The sequence below is a fragment of the Sitodiplosis mosellana genome, unplaced genomic scaffold (assembly GCF_009176505.1).
Source record: "Sitodiplosis mosellana isolate CC-2019 unplaced genomic scaffold, AAFC_SMos_1.0 Smas_scaffold_1, whole genome shotgun sequence".
Lineage (NCBI taxonomy): Eukaryota > Metazoa > Arthropoda > Insecta > Diptera > Cecidomyiidae > Sitodiplosis > Sitodiplosis mosellana.
The window spans coordinates 14,095,708-14,109,868 of record NW_022595244.1 but is presented as its reverse complement, the minus strand read 5'-3'; the positions used below and the strand labels follow the sequence as shown (position 1 = coordinate 14,109,868).

The 14,161-nt window shown below is 36.6% G+C and overlaps 1 protein-coding gene across 16 annotated transcripts in view; it reads right to left on the bottom strand.

Moving 5' to 3' along the window:
- Positions 1 to 14,161, bottom strand: part of LOC129580279 (protein groucho) — a 61,588-nt gene that overhangs the window by 10,318 nt on the left and 37,109 nt on the right. For all 16 annotated transcript variants that reach the window (XM_055470551.1, XM_055470556.1, XM_055470548.1 and 13 more), the window contains 2 exons: positions 4,235 to 4,329; positions 4,071 to 4,134 (listed from right to left, as the gene is read on the bottom strand). In XM_055470551.1, coding sequence (XP_055326526.1) covers positions 4,071 to 4,134; positions 4,235 to 4,329 — 159 coding nt within the window. The remainder of the gene's footprint in view (positions 1 to 4,070; positions 4,135 to 4,234; positions 4,330 to 14,161) is intronic.

Below are 14,161 nucleotides of genomic sequence, written 5' to 3'. Positions count from 1 at the left end.
TTAGTCTTGTTGTCGCCAATAGATTATTCCGAAGCAAGACATTTACACCTCTTCGACTGTCTCCACTAAGCTCATAATGAACATATATACCCACACACACACAAAGCAAAACATTCCAATACATTGCTGCCGTTAAGTGTTTCGAAACTTTGACAAATGTATTTCTAACTAGATTTTAAGTGTATGTTACATTTGCATGGCAAAGGCCAAATCAATAAATGTAAGCTGTCGACTAAAAATGGCTGTAAATATGACGATCTGATTAATCGATTGTTATGATAGCCTAAAATCGCTCAATGATTGTCATTCTGACATGACATGTCATTAATTTATTCGCATGATTGTTTTCGAATTAACCGTTTTGATGATGGGAAAGAGGGTTCATTTCTGCTAATCGCTCCATAAATATTCTTCGAACATTAATCACATAGCTTTCTCAGCAATTTTCTCTCCTTCCAATTCCATTTTTGCATGTTTTCCCACAAATTTCCCGTTATCCGGCCAGAAGCGAATGAACACCAGAAGCAAATGTTGTTACAAAACTTTATGCTTCAACAAATTCCCGTCGAATAACCGGATTTAGTTGAAGTTCCTCCATATTTTGATGCACGTTCATTCACGTGAAAATTCGTTTGGCAACAGTTTTTGGTTTTATTGTTTTACTACGTGTTCACCCCGAAAATTTGTCTATTTACTTAAGATTCACTTGACGTTCACCATCCCATTGTCATTTAAATCTTTGAAAGCCAATCATGTTTTATATACAGACCAGTTCAAATATGCTGCAACTTCATAACAATATAATGAATGCAAATATTCGAAAAAGGGAAAATCTAATTATAAAGTTCATTTGAAAATATGCAAAAATATATATGCTGTTGTCTCAAGTATCTGTGCCGTATGTACAAAATGGAATATAATGTCGAAATTGTGTAGTAACATCTGATGAATCACTCCCCAATTTTATTACACTTGAACTGTTACAGTTCATGAGTTATACTTTCAAGCACTTCTTATAACTAGAATTAAATTAATGAATAATTCAATTGCTCTACGGCTTTTGCGGCCCCTTGTTATTTTTTTTCTTCTACAAAGCTTATACCGACTTTGTTAATGGGACATATTTCATTGGAAGAAAAATGAGCATTTAATGTAAATGCTGTCAGCACAGTTACCACTGTTTGTGGATTGTCTTTGTTACACGTCGTTTAAATATTAATTCCATTGAAATCGATCCAGTTTCAATATTTATTATAAATACAATTAATTTCACTTCAAACGACTTTCATAGCCGAAATCGCTTCATACCGACCAAATTATGTTGCTGCAGGCATATTTCGGTCATCGATTTATGGCATTTAATATTCGAATCACAAAAGATAGAATTCACTTGACCTCCTCTGTAAAATCAATTTATTTATTTAATTAATTTTAATTAAAACCGTTCAAATAGTAATTTGAATATTTTATTATTATTTACAGCCGAGCGGTTCTCTTGGGTGGAATTCTATGGAATTCAAAGTTCTGACTAATTGTGAATGAAAGGAACCCTCTTCGGCTATCGATTTACAGTGGAAGGAAGGAAAACACCCGGTCAATATATTCGGCTGGCTGCAACTGACTTTTTAAATTGAATCAAGAGCGCAAATTATGTGTGTGAATATTTTAAGTTGGTGAATTGCGCTCATATTGATGTGGCTGGAAGCGTTTGAGCATTTTCAAGTGGTCGCAAATTAACCACATATCTGCACATATGGTTAGTATTTCATAATTTTCCACTCATTGAAAATTCCCTGTCGCAAATTATCGTCGTCGCCGTCAACGCCACCACCGCCACTCAGTTCGCCTTTATACAATGTTGAATGTATGAAATTATTATAATCGCTATCGATTGAAGTAATTACAAAGCTTTTATCTGAACCAACCACTCATGTTTGAAAATTATAGCTTTTATTCAATGGAACAAGCAGTTTGCGTAGTGTCGTTGTATAGCATTGAACAAAACGTCCATACAAATCTTATTACATTCCCAACAGATAGAGAAGAAGAAGGAGAAAAATGAACAGAATGTATTCCGGTATTAAAATCTGGGATTCTGAATGGTAGAATGATGTTTAAATGCCATGTACAGCAAAAGCTGTCTTTTCGATATCGAATTAAATATTGAATCGGTGCCAACTGAGCCAATTGACACGATTGAATGCATGAAAGCTTTGCTTACGCTTGAAACGTTATTTAACGATTTGTGTTTCATGTTGTGAAAAGCAGAGAGGTAAGTGCGCGCACGTAAAAGCGAGCCAGCGAGCAAGTGAGGTGTGGGCTGGATGTGTTTTCGTCCATTTTATTTGTGTGCATTGCAACGAGCAACTTTGAATGATTGAACGTAAAAAGGCTTATGGCTTATTTGTACAGTTCCATTACGGAACGGAAAACGTCGACAAACATGTTTATGAAGCAAACAAAGTGCATGATACAACGCACAATGTCTATATACATTTTATCCATACCAAGTGTACATGTGTCTACCTGTGTGTTGTATTTAGATGTGAGCTTGGTTGTTGCGACGTTGATTACTGAACTAAATATAATTGAGTGTCAGTAAGGTATCTCTTGTGCCAACATTCAAAAATGTTACTGTAGTTTAAACCTGTCGCAGTTCATCTAACCTTCCATTCTCACTGGGTGAGAAAGTGAGACTGAGCCATGTGAGTTTTTATTTTAGTTGGCAATGCTTTTACATTTTCACGCTTCAGAACAACAATCCACACATTCGGCCCATTCGTATGCAATGGGAGAAAATGTTGGTTGTAAGCAGAAGTGACATTCACACACTCATCCTCCGCATTTATCATTACGAATGATAATTTAGTTTGGCTACCTCAATTTTTATCACAGCTTGATCATATGAAATTTTCGCAAAAGCCAAAATCAGAGATAATGAAGTCATTTTTCGCATGTGTACATGTTGCAAATGAGCACGGACACAGCTATCAAATGGAAACTCCAAACAAATTCAACGTACACCATTGCCACAACCACACCGTTGGGACGAAAGGTACCAATTTTTCAGTGATGCCGTTTAATGTAAACGTATTTGGGATTCTAAATTTTCCGATAGTGGTATTTGATGTTGAATGAACACTCGCAACTTGACTGCAAATCAATGGCATCGTATTTTCTATGTGGTTTTGCATGATAAGACCACATATTCCCGCCAGACGATGTGGAGTCTTTGTTTCATGGCAGCTTTAAAATTCCGTTCGAACGAAATGTGATCGAAAACGATTGTGATTTCCAAATCATGACGTTCGTGTGGCTTCATTTTACTATGCACCCACTCGAAGTGGAATTTAACAATATCGAATACCGTCTATCAAGCCAATTTCTTCTTTTTCGTTCAATTTTCTCGTGTGGAATTTCACTTTGACACGTTTCGTTCATTTTTGACATGCAGACGCATTTATTCGGGATGTGGGAATTCAGATCGAAATGAAATCAATCGAATGTTCTTTTTCAACTCATCCACTGGATGACGTTTGAATTGATAGATCCCTTCGTTTAATTGACACAACCCGCATAATATGTATCATTTCAAAAATCATTTAACCACATTTTTCACTTAGCAACAATAAAACTACTGCACATCATTTAGCTTTAAATAATGTTGAACATCATCTGCAGTGTGAAGACCGTTCAGGTTTCAAATTTAAATGAAGACCAAAAGTGAAAAAAAAAAAATTAGAAATTAGGGAATAAACATGGCTTCGATATGAAGTATCCGATTACTCATCTTGAAGCATTTAAGCAAATTCCTCAAATGGCTAATTAAACCAACTAATAAACTAATTAAAAAGTTTTGTTACGAAAACAGCGACGGAGCAAATTTGTTGCCTGAGCAATGGGATTATAGTCGGAAAAGTGAGCCACTAACTGCTTTAACAATTGCAATGTGAACCTCACCGTTAAGTTGATTTATCTTTTTCGCTCGTGAGGGAAAAAAACGTATTGCATTTGAAAATTAATTACTTTACGGAGAAGAAACGTAAACACGGAATAAAAAAGTTACTTACCATCACATAATGCCTTTGCATTTCGGTTTTATCATTTGTTAGTTTTTCACACTCTAGTTTCAATCTGCAAACATGTAGAAAAAAAAACCAAACGATATATAAATTAACAGAACCGCCTCGTCAACGAGACACCCGCCATAAATAAATGTGGCGGTATTACTCACGTGTGATACTGTTGTTGGAGAAAATTAAATTCCTCTTTTATTCGTTCTAGGGTGTCGGCAATTGTGAACTTAATTGGTCCTTGCTGTGGCGGGCCCTGTAACCAAAACAAAAATGAACAAATTAGATTTCATTGTTACAAAATGAGTGAGTGGATTGGTTTTCTTAGAACCATTTGCTTTCAACAGTTTTATTTTCACTTCGTGTTTTTCTGCGACTCTCTCAATGTGTGTATGCTTGTTCATTTAAAAGTTTTTATTCGATTGTAGTGCTTCAGCGAATATATGATTCAAAATTTCCACAAAATATGCAAACGTGCTAGAAATGTTCCAGCATGACCTATATACAATACTTGACTTGCATTTTTGGATAAACAATTTTTCTCCATCTCTCAAGCGTATTCTCTCCATTTTCCATTTGCACAAAACTTTTATCGTCTTGTACTACATAAAAAACGTTGGATTACCGCAAACGTTCTCGGTTACTTCATACCACTTCATTCGTTGAATGGTACATACGTACGGCAAATCAGAGACCCAAAAAAAAATCGCATTGGTTGTTCATATAGGAAACGAAGCGATGTATGCAACGCAGAGTAATGTAGCAAAAGCAGAGGCAACAAAAAAATGGGAGCATAAGTTGATTCTAGCAAATGTTTCTACTGTTTTCTTTGATATTTCATGTATTTCAAGTTGCACATTTACATTGTGCGAGTACCCAAAATGGAAGAGATTAATAATGCTTGTGTTTCTTATGTTCCATAATCTACATTGCCATATTGTTAAGGGCTTAACTATCGTTGAACTTCCCCAACTCTCGACTATGCCAACATTCATCAAAGTTCACACATGAAAGCTCGCGACTTTATTCCTTCGTTGCTTGTTGATGTAGTTAAATGACTTTCTCTCTATTTTTCTTTTCTTTTTCATTTCTTTTCCGCTTCTCCTCAACTCACACTACGCAGATACTTTACTAAGACTAGGAAACTTAAATGCAACGAACAGTATGTCATGCTTTAATCATGTGTGCATTATACTCTACTTAAGTAGTGTGCCGAAGGAGAAGTGGCAACAGAAAATTCTCTGTTCTTTGGATTCAAAGTAGAAGAATGGTAAAAATGCCCTTGTTTCATCCCATTGCAATTCAAAACACTTAAATATGCCATTCATCCATTTTCCAACGCGGCGCCATTGTGTGTGTATGTGTGTGGTTGCAGACGTCGAAGTACCTGCACTATCGGGTACAGCATATTGGTTGATATGGTAGGGCAAAAAAAAGAAAGTATTTTGAAAGCAATATGGTACAATAGATACGGATTGCACTTGGAATAGAAAAGTGTGATAAATATGCGACGAATATAATGAATGCCTTTGCAACGTTTGCCATTCATACTTTGTGTGTGTGTGTTTCTTTCTCCTTTTTTCCACTCTCTTTGTTCAAGTTTTCTTTTGCTCGTTGGCCAAATGAGTTGTTTTCACTCATTGATGCTGTGGAGCATCTCGTACGTATGTACATTGTACAATCAACGATTGCACTGTGTAAACTTCGTCGAGAAAAATATGGCGAAGAGAGAAAGAGTGAGCGCACGAAAAATGGAAAAGTGGTTTTGAAATGGCTTGTAAAATGGTTTTCAGACATTACTCTTTGGCTATGCCACACCATTCCACTGCCACTCACTCAGTTTGTTTATTTACCCGCACACACTCGACATAACTTTTCAAATTTGCAACATTGCATTGTGGCGAATGCGAAAATGATGAAGGATGCAAACGGAAAAGAGAGCGAACACTGAACACTGTACATAATTTCACATTGGAATGAAAACTCGAAACATCAACCGAATGAAATAAAACGAATCGGAATTCAAAATTCAATCTACTGTTGCTCTCCATATTTCTTTTTGTGTCGCTGTTGTTTTTTTTCTCTTCTGTTCTACATTCGGTTGGGTGACAAGGGAGTAAACTACGGCATTTTCCGTACATAAAACTATTCCATGAGATGGAACTAAACAGTGATCGGTCGGTCGGTCGGTCGTTTGGTTGGTTGGTGGGTCGGTCGGTTTGGAAATATGGTAGCACATCATGCTCCCAGTGTGCCATACCAGAGTGGCAGCAGTGGCAATAACAATCGTCATTGTTGTTTCCGCTTTACATCGTTCGTCGTTTTCTCATCTTTTGCTCGGAACGTGAACTGTGTACCGCTTACAATGGTTGATTGGCGTGAGGGAAACTGTGCACTGATTATGTTCAGCTAAAATGTAGCTCTGCGTATAGCAATGGTAGGGGTGGTAGTGGCAGTGGTGGGTGATGCAGTGCAAAAGCAAGTGCATTGTATATGTGATAATCAAGGAGAACGGGATCGAGTGTAAATAAAACACGATTGCAGTGCTGCTATCGCATCTCGTATATGAAGCTTGCAAATATCATCGCGTTTACATTTCAAGCTGAATAAAGCTCATTCGATGTCTTTTTTTTATTCTCTCTCCCTTTCCACGTTTTTCCATACCTCTGTTACACACAAAGAGAAAGGGAGAGGGAGAGATAGAGTGGAAAAAAAATTATCCATTTGCCAAAAGGATTTCAGATGCAATCATGTGAAAGCGCGAGTAACATTTCCTTTTTTTACTCTGCCAAAGCTTTAGTGTTTGTGTGCGTATAACGCTTTCTTTGTTCCTTTTTTCCCTACACTATATATAATTTGATGTTGTTGTTGTTGTTGTTATGCGTTGAATAGCGAAGGGAATGCAACTGCAACAACAACAGAAAAACAGCAGTTAAAAAAGTTGAAAGTAAATAGAATTAAAAGTGAAGTTTTGCGAGAGAGAGAGAAAAATGTCATGAAATTTTGAAATCCGTTGTTCTTTTTTTTGTGATTTTTTTTTTAAATTCTCGTTGTTTCAATGCATCATCCTACACTCATTCGCCCTGCAGATTTTACCTCACAGTTCAGAACTTTGTTGGGGAAAAAAAACTTGTCACAATAAAAATGAGGTTATATCTGATCACACACATATTTGGCACATTCACACACATACACGAACAAGTGCTCACACAAAGTCAGCGCTCGGTGGGGACAAAAAAGCGACAACGAGAACTGAATAAATAGAAAGTGGTTGGAAAAAGTGCATGGAGTGTGGATGGAGAATGGGAGAGAGAGAGAGAGAGAGAGAGAGGAAGAAAGGAAAAAAACGGATGTTACACAGATATTGAAAATTGTTAGCAGTGCAGCAATGCGATATCATAGCTTTCCACTATGTTTTTTTCTACTGTTGGGTAGTCGAGAAGGCTAAGCTTCGTTACATTTCTTTTTGATCCTTTTGCAATTTAGCTGTGGTATCTGTGCATTCATTTTTCTCTCTTTCTCGTTCCCTCCCACTCTTCTATTCTTTCTTCCTCTCACTCTCTCTCTCCATTTATTTACTTCTTGCTGTACGTCGCTTCTGGCTTTTATGTTCGGCTGCGGGAAATGGATGCTGTGCTATCCAATTGATATTACATGAAAAGTGGAAACTTTTGTTAAACGTTCTCTATTTTTGGTTTGATATTTTACGAAGAGTTCACGTACGTGCATTGTGTGCACTTGTTGTATTGTCAGTTGCTCTCGTTTATTTGATGCGAGCCAATTTTTTTCCCTTTGCTTTTGTTTTGCAGCAGAAGCGAATGAAAAAATGGAGAATGATATTTATATATAACTGCAGAGGTATGATTTGAAAATTGAAACGAAACAAAACGAAACAAAACAAAACACAAATGAATTCCATTGCAATGGAAGAATGGTAATACTATAAAGTCAAAATGCACATGACAATTTCTTCTTTCTATTGGTACTTTTTATTAGTTTTTATTTATGAATCTTCAAATATTGGACTCGGTCATAAATCGAATAACGTTGGACAGAACGAAATGTACGTTCACAAGTACATATGTTAAGTTTATTTTCGGAATTTTCCGTTTTAATTAATGTTTCACCACATTTCATGTTTTTGGATAACAATTCAAATTCCACATGGGTGGATATGGTTGCGCATGTTATGGCGATGATACCAGGCACTGCTCCGTGTTAGATCCAGTTATCGTTGTCGTGTCATTCCTTTGAAATTGTTGCGAACGAAAAAGTCATGTTGTGTACATATGCATGTGTAGTGCATCCCCAAACTCAAGTGCTAAACCGTCGAGCATAGAAAATGTAAACATTGGAAATAGTTATGCAAAGAGTCAGTTGCATTTCGGGTTTATGTCGGGCGAATTGTGTTCTCCACATTTTCTCTCTCTCTCTCTTTCTCGCTTTTTTATTCGAAATGAGTCAGTAGTGGCTATGTGTGTTTTCTCTCCCTGTATTCTTTAACTTGTTTAAAATGTTGTTTCGCTGAACAACAATCCGTTGTATTTGCCATTGTACTGTGTGCATTGTTGACAAGATGGAAAATGAAAAGAAATTGTATGTGTATCGAAATACAAGTTGCTGTCAGCAATCATCCAGCACTTCAGTTAGTCTAACTCACCAGATAAAATGCTCTCGTTAGCATTACAACGACTGTGTACAAAAACCAAACCCATTCAAATATGTGCGATGATTTTCAGATCTTCAAAACACATAAAACACATTGTATCACATTTTGAGGTTGTGTTTCTCTCTATGTACGATACAATCATTAAAGCATACGTACATTTTAGCGATGCAACAGTAAATCTTTTCCGCGCAAAAAGCATTTGACATGGAAATGTACAAATGTACATGAGAGCATAATTTAAGCAGCGACAGCGAATACTTGGAAAATTCAAGTTGTAATGGAAGTGGAAACGACATCCGCATCAGTTAAACCGGTAAAAATTGTATTAAATTTCATAAATAACAAATTTAATACGATACACAAACACACAAATTCATGCATATGAAATGAGGGTGGCTTGAAGGAGAGAGAGGGAGAGAGAGAGAGAGAGAGAGCGAGACCCCATTTGTATATCATGTCAGATTTGTCGACTCATTCCAACAGACACACTTGATTTTGATTGCATGTTTAACTCACTCCGCACCATTCTTCATCGAAATTATTTGTCTATATCATGAGAGTTAGAACGACTCGTTATGTATTAATTTGCAAACACAACCATTCGCATTTGCTCGAAACTCAACAGCGTCGATGTACCCGAATGCCAAAAAAGAGCATGGAAAATGCACATCAACCAGACTGAAAAAGCTGAACGTCAGAAAAGATGCTCCGAATGTATAATCGGGATGGTAATATGTGTTGAAACATGGTCTTCGCTCTCATCGAATACTTTCCCTCCCGGAATGTAGAGCGAAACGAATGATAATAGTAGTTAGATTGTGGATGTGACTATACGACTGTGTGTATATGCTATGTATGCGAAACGGTTTTAGCAAGCAAACGAGCAAAATGGAAATGAATCTTTTGAATGGACGAACCGGGCAAAAGTGAACGAGGGAAATAGATGAGAAGAATAGGAAGGGTAAAGAGTGATCGAGGTGTTCAGAATAATATTTGCAGGAAGAGGAACGTTTATACATTGTATAATTTGGTTTCAATATGCACATATGGTGGTAGTGGTGGTGTTGGTGGAACGAATGAATGGAGCGCGCAGACAGCGCGGCAGGAGGAGCAGGCAATCGTGTTGCGATATCATCGTCAAACAACCAACCGGATGGAAACCACACAAGCAATGCAATGGTACATGAAAACGAGTGTCGACCGGAGAAGTGAAACAGTCTTCACCGCACTCAAATAATAAATGGATTTGCATTTTGTATGTGTCCAAAATGTTATGTTGAGCGGGTGTCAGATTAATTTTCGAGGTAAATAAAATGAAAAGTGGTTGCCAATTTACAGTCCCTCTCGCTCATCCATCCGCTTGCTCGCTCACTCACTCACTCCCTCTGTCTCGGTGCCCGGGTTTGTTCGCATTCTGAACACCAATGTGTGCACAATAAATATGTGAGCTCTGCGCTATAAATTGCAGAAAACATCGGATATGGCACTTGGAAATGAAATGACAAAAAGGAATTCAGAAAAAAGAATCATTATTCGTACACGATGGAATCCAGAATATAAACACATATAATCACACACACGCACACTCACTATCTGAGAATGTTCTATGCATTTTGAAAATCGTTCGCACACCACCACCACCACCATCACCATCATCAACAGAAACAACGATATAATGATATAACACATGAATTGAATATCCAAAATATGCAAATGCCACAGGTTCTCTAATTCATAAGTGCATATTTAAATCAGTCGATTGCATTCTGTTTCATAATTGGAATTTCAACATTTTCGTTCGTATTAATTTCGGTGTTTATTTACACCCACGGCAAACTCTATCGCATTGTAACATTATAACCGATATGCTATAAAATTCGGAAGCAGGTTGGATTTGTGTAACATTTGTGCTCCGCATTTCTCGACGTTCGTGATATTTTTGCGGTTGGATCAGTTCCCTCTCCGTCGTTTTTTTTTGTGTGTATGTCAGAGCGGTCAACGAGCGCTCGTTCGTTCGTTCGTATGCGAACATGTTCGTTTGTTCGTTCGTTCGTTCGTAGAATCTACGAACATGTTCGTTCGTTCGTTCGTTCGTTCGTAGAATCTACGAACATGTTCGTTCGTTCGTTCGTTCGTTCGTAGAATCTACGAACATGTTCGTTTGTTCGTTCGTTCGTTCGTAGGTAAAATTTCATTTTTTTTTTTCCAAACATAAAATTTTCTTATTTCTTAAAAAAATATAGGAATGATCCTATGTACTCAATAATACTGTAAGCACTGTAATACTGTAATTTACAAGTTGTGAACATTATTTTCGCACAAAAAATTTAACGAATATTTTTTTGAGTTTCCACTTGCGCAATTGAATACTTAAAACTAATTAAAAACATCTTCACTCAACAAAAAACATCGCTGAAAATCTTACTTTCACTCATTGTGGTTTGTGTGTCCGCTGGCGAGAATAGAATGATATGATAATTAGCTGGACATGAACGTGGAAGTTGTAAAATGATGAAAGTAATGCATACAGAGAGAGAGAGTGAGAGAGATAAAAATGACAAAGACAGCAAAGTTCATCTCTTTTTGTCATTTATGGTGTGCAATTCAGAGAGACTTGTTGCAGTGATGATTTAAATCACATGGAAACAAACAGTGTGTGTTTTACGCACTGTGTTAAATCGCCACGTGCAAAACAGTTATACGTTTAAACAATGTTTTGTTCTGTGATCGTACAACACACACAGTTCGAGCGACAACGTGCTTCATGATATCACAGCAACAAGACGAATCTGAAATGTGCACACCATACTTGGCAAAAAGAGATGAACACTGTCTTTGTCACTTTTTTCTATCTCTCTCTCCGTATGCATCACTTTCTTCGTTTCACAACATTTGAAACCAGCATTATTATTGCTTATTGCATTATTATGCATCCAATTGTGCAAGTGGAAACTCAAAAAAATATTCGTAAAATTTTTTGTGCGAAAATAATGTTCACAACTTGAAAATTACAGTATTACAGTGCTTACAGTATTATTGAGTACATAGGATTATTCCTATATTTTTTTAAGAAATAAGAAAATTTTATGTTTGAAAAAAAAATGAAATTTTACCTACGAACGAACGAACGAACATGTTCGCAGATTCTACGAACGAATGAACGAACGAACGAACATGTTCGTAGATTCTACGAACGAACGAACGAACGAACGAACATGTTCGTAGATTCTACGAACGAACGAACGAACAAACGAACATGTTCGCATACGAACGAACGAACGAGCGCTCGTTGACCGCTCTGGTGTATGTGTGTTCAGCGTTGATTTTGGTTTGAATTTTCAGGCTTTTTCGTTCAAATTTGGCTTAACAAAACCGTGTAGTAGTAAAAGATTTAAAATGAAATAGCAAAGAACTGTGGTTTTATTTCGAGTTTGCGGTTTCAGATTGTTCGAATCGGTATGTGGTATTTTTGTGTTATTTCAGAGCGAAAAAAAACAGGCACACATACACCACACATAGCCCATTTGCAATGGAACTATTCCATAGAAAATATGATTCGCGCCAGTGAATTGATCCGCAAAATGCATATTAAAAATATATAATGCAATTTAATAGGCTTTACATTTGGTTAAACAACACAAAATAGAATTATTCGCAAACCACTTTGACCGCACACATACCGTGCACTCATTATTCATGCATAAAATTCAACAAAAACACACACTGCGTGCGCGTCCCACCGTTGAGCCCAAGCCACGACAACGTTGACATTAAATAAAACCAATACACTAAATTGAAAACAAAACAGCAAATGTTTTGAACAAATTTGCACATAAAAAAGAAGTAAATTTTAACGTCCACCGGATAGATGTAATTCGAATGGGCCAAATGAAAATGTTGCTGTCGATATTTTTCGGTCGGCGTGAAGAGGTGAAAACCATGAAAAAAAGAACACACACACGGCATTATCAGCAAATGGAAAACAATTGCCACGCATTTAAAATCACTCTATTAACAGTTGAACTGCTATTATTTGCTGTAATCCAACGAATTATCCCCAGCATAAATGCAAACAATTTTCAAAGCATTTATAAATTTCAAGTGAATAATGACAGCGGCGACGGCATCAACAGCAACAGCAACAGCAAAAACACAGAGTAAAAAAAACATGCTCAATTTATTTGACTGCGTTCAAAATCGGTTTACAAATGGAAATCGTTTTGAATACACGCAAACCGCTGAATACACATCATCTCCACCGTACGCAACATTAAATATGTTTATGTTTGATGCACCGGATTCCGCAAAATTATATTGAATAGTGCACTCACTCCCGCTTGCTGATAAAATATTCCTATTTAATGGCGGTGGCGAGTGGCTGTGTGTGTGTGCATATATTTCGAAATGGCAATCATTGAAACCGATATGCAACATATAAATTGAATGTCGGCTGCCAATATAAACACAATCAAAACCGGAGTGAGGTAGGACTCTCTGCTCTTCACATTTTTTTTCGCCTCATTCTCTCCATTTGCCAAGCTATGTGCTGCGGTATATAATCACAATTTTAAAGTAATTTAATAATTTGATTTACCACACTCTTTTATGTCGCCACCGCATTTTTTTGTCGTCGGTTTATTCACCAAATATTATTTGTTGTCTGTCGCGCATCATTGAAGCGACATCATCGATGCACATCTATTGGTTAACTAATGCATGATAAATGAGCACCCATATTTAATCATTAAAATTCCACAAAATTTAGATCAACTTCACTGTGCTATCAGCATAGTTTTGAGCTCGTTTCACGTTCCATGTCAAATGTGAATCGCTTGGCAAACGCTTTTAAATGTTCCATTCAAGCTAAAAAAAATGGAGATTTATCTATTTTTAACCCGTACACCTAAGTTTGATATAGTTTATTCACATTCATTTTGATCTTTCATATTTATTTTTTTATTAAAGAGCGAACAGAAAGGCACATCAAACGGTTACGAAAATATAGGTTTGTCGACTTTTTCCATTGCATTGGCGAAAAATCACGGAATGTGATTTAGAACGCGTTAATTGTTTGACAAAAATTAGGTAAAAAGAAAGAAGACTCGTCCTTATTACATTAGCTTAGTTTTCTTTCAAATGGGATTTGTGGGATCGTCGGAAAATTCGAATCGTTTACTTTATTTTGATTTGCTATTGCCATTACATGAGTAGAAAGAAAACGAGTCGTATTTTATTTTTGATGTTGAGTGGATTTGTGTGTCTGTTCCGCAGCATTTTTGAAATACATTTGACTTACAAACGTTAATAGAATTTAAACTGTAAACAAAAATATGCTAGAAAAAAAATCATTTGAAATAAATTAAAAATTTAATGTGATTGACCAAATCAACGTCAAAATGTTATTTGTGTAGAATGAGAA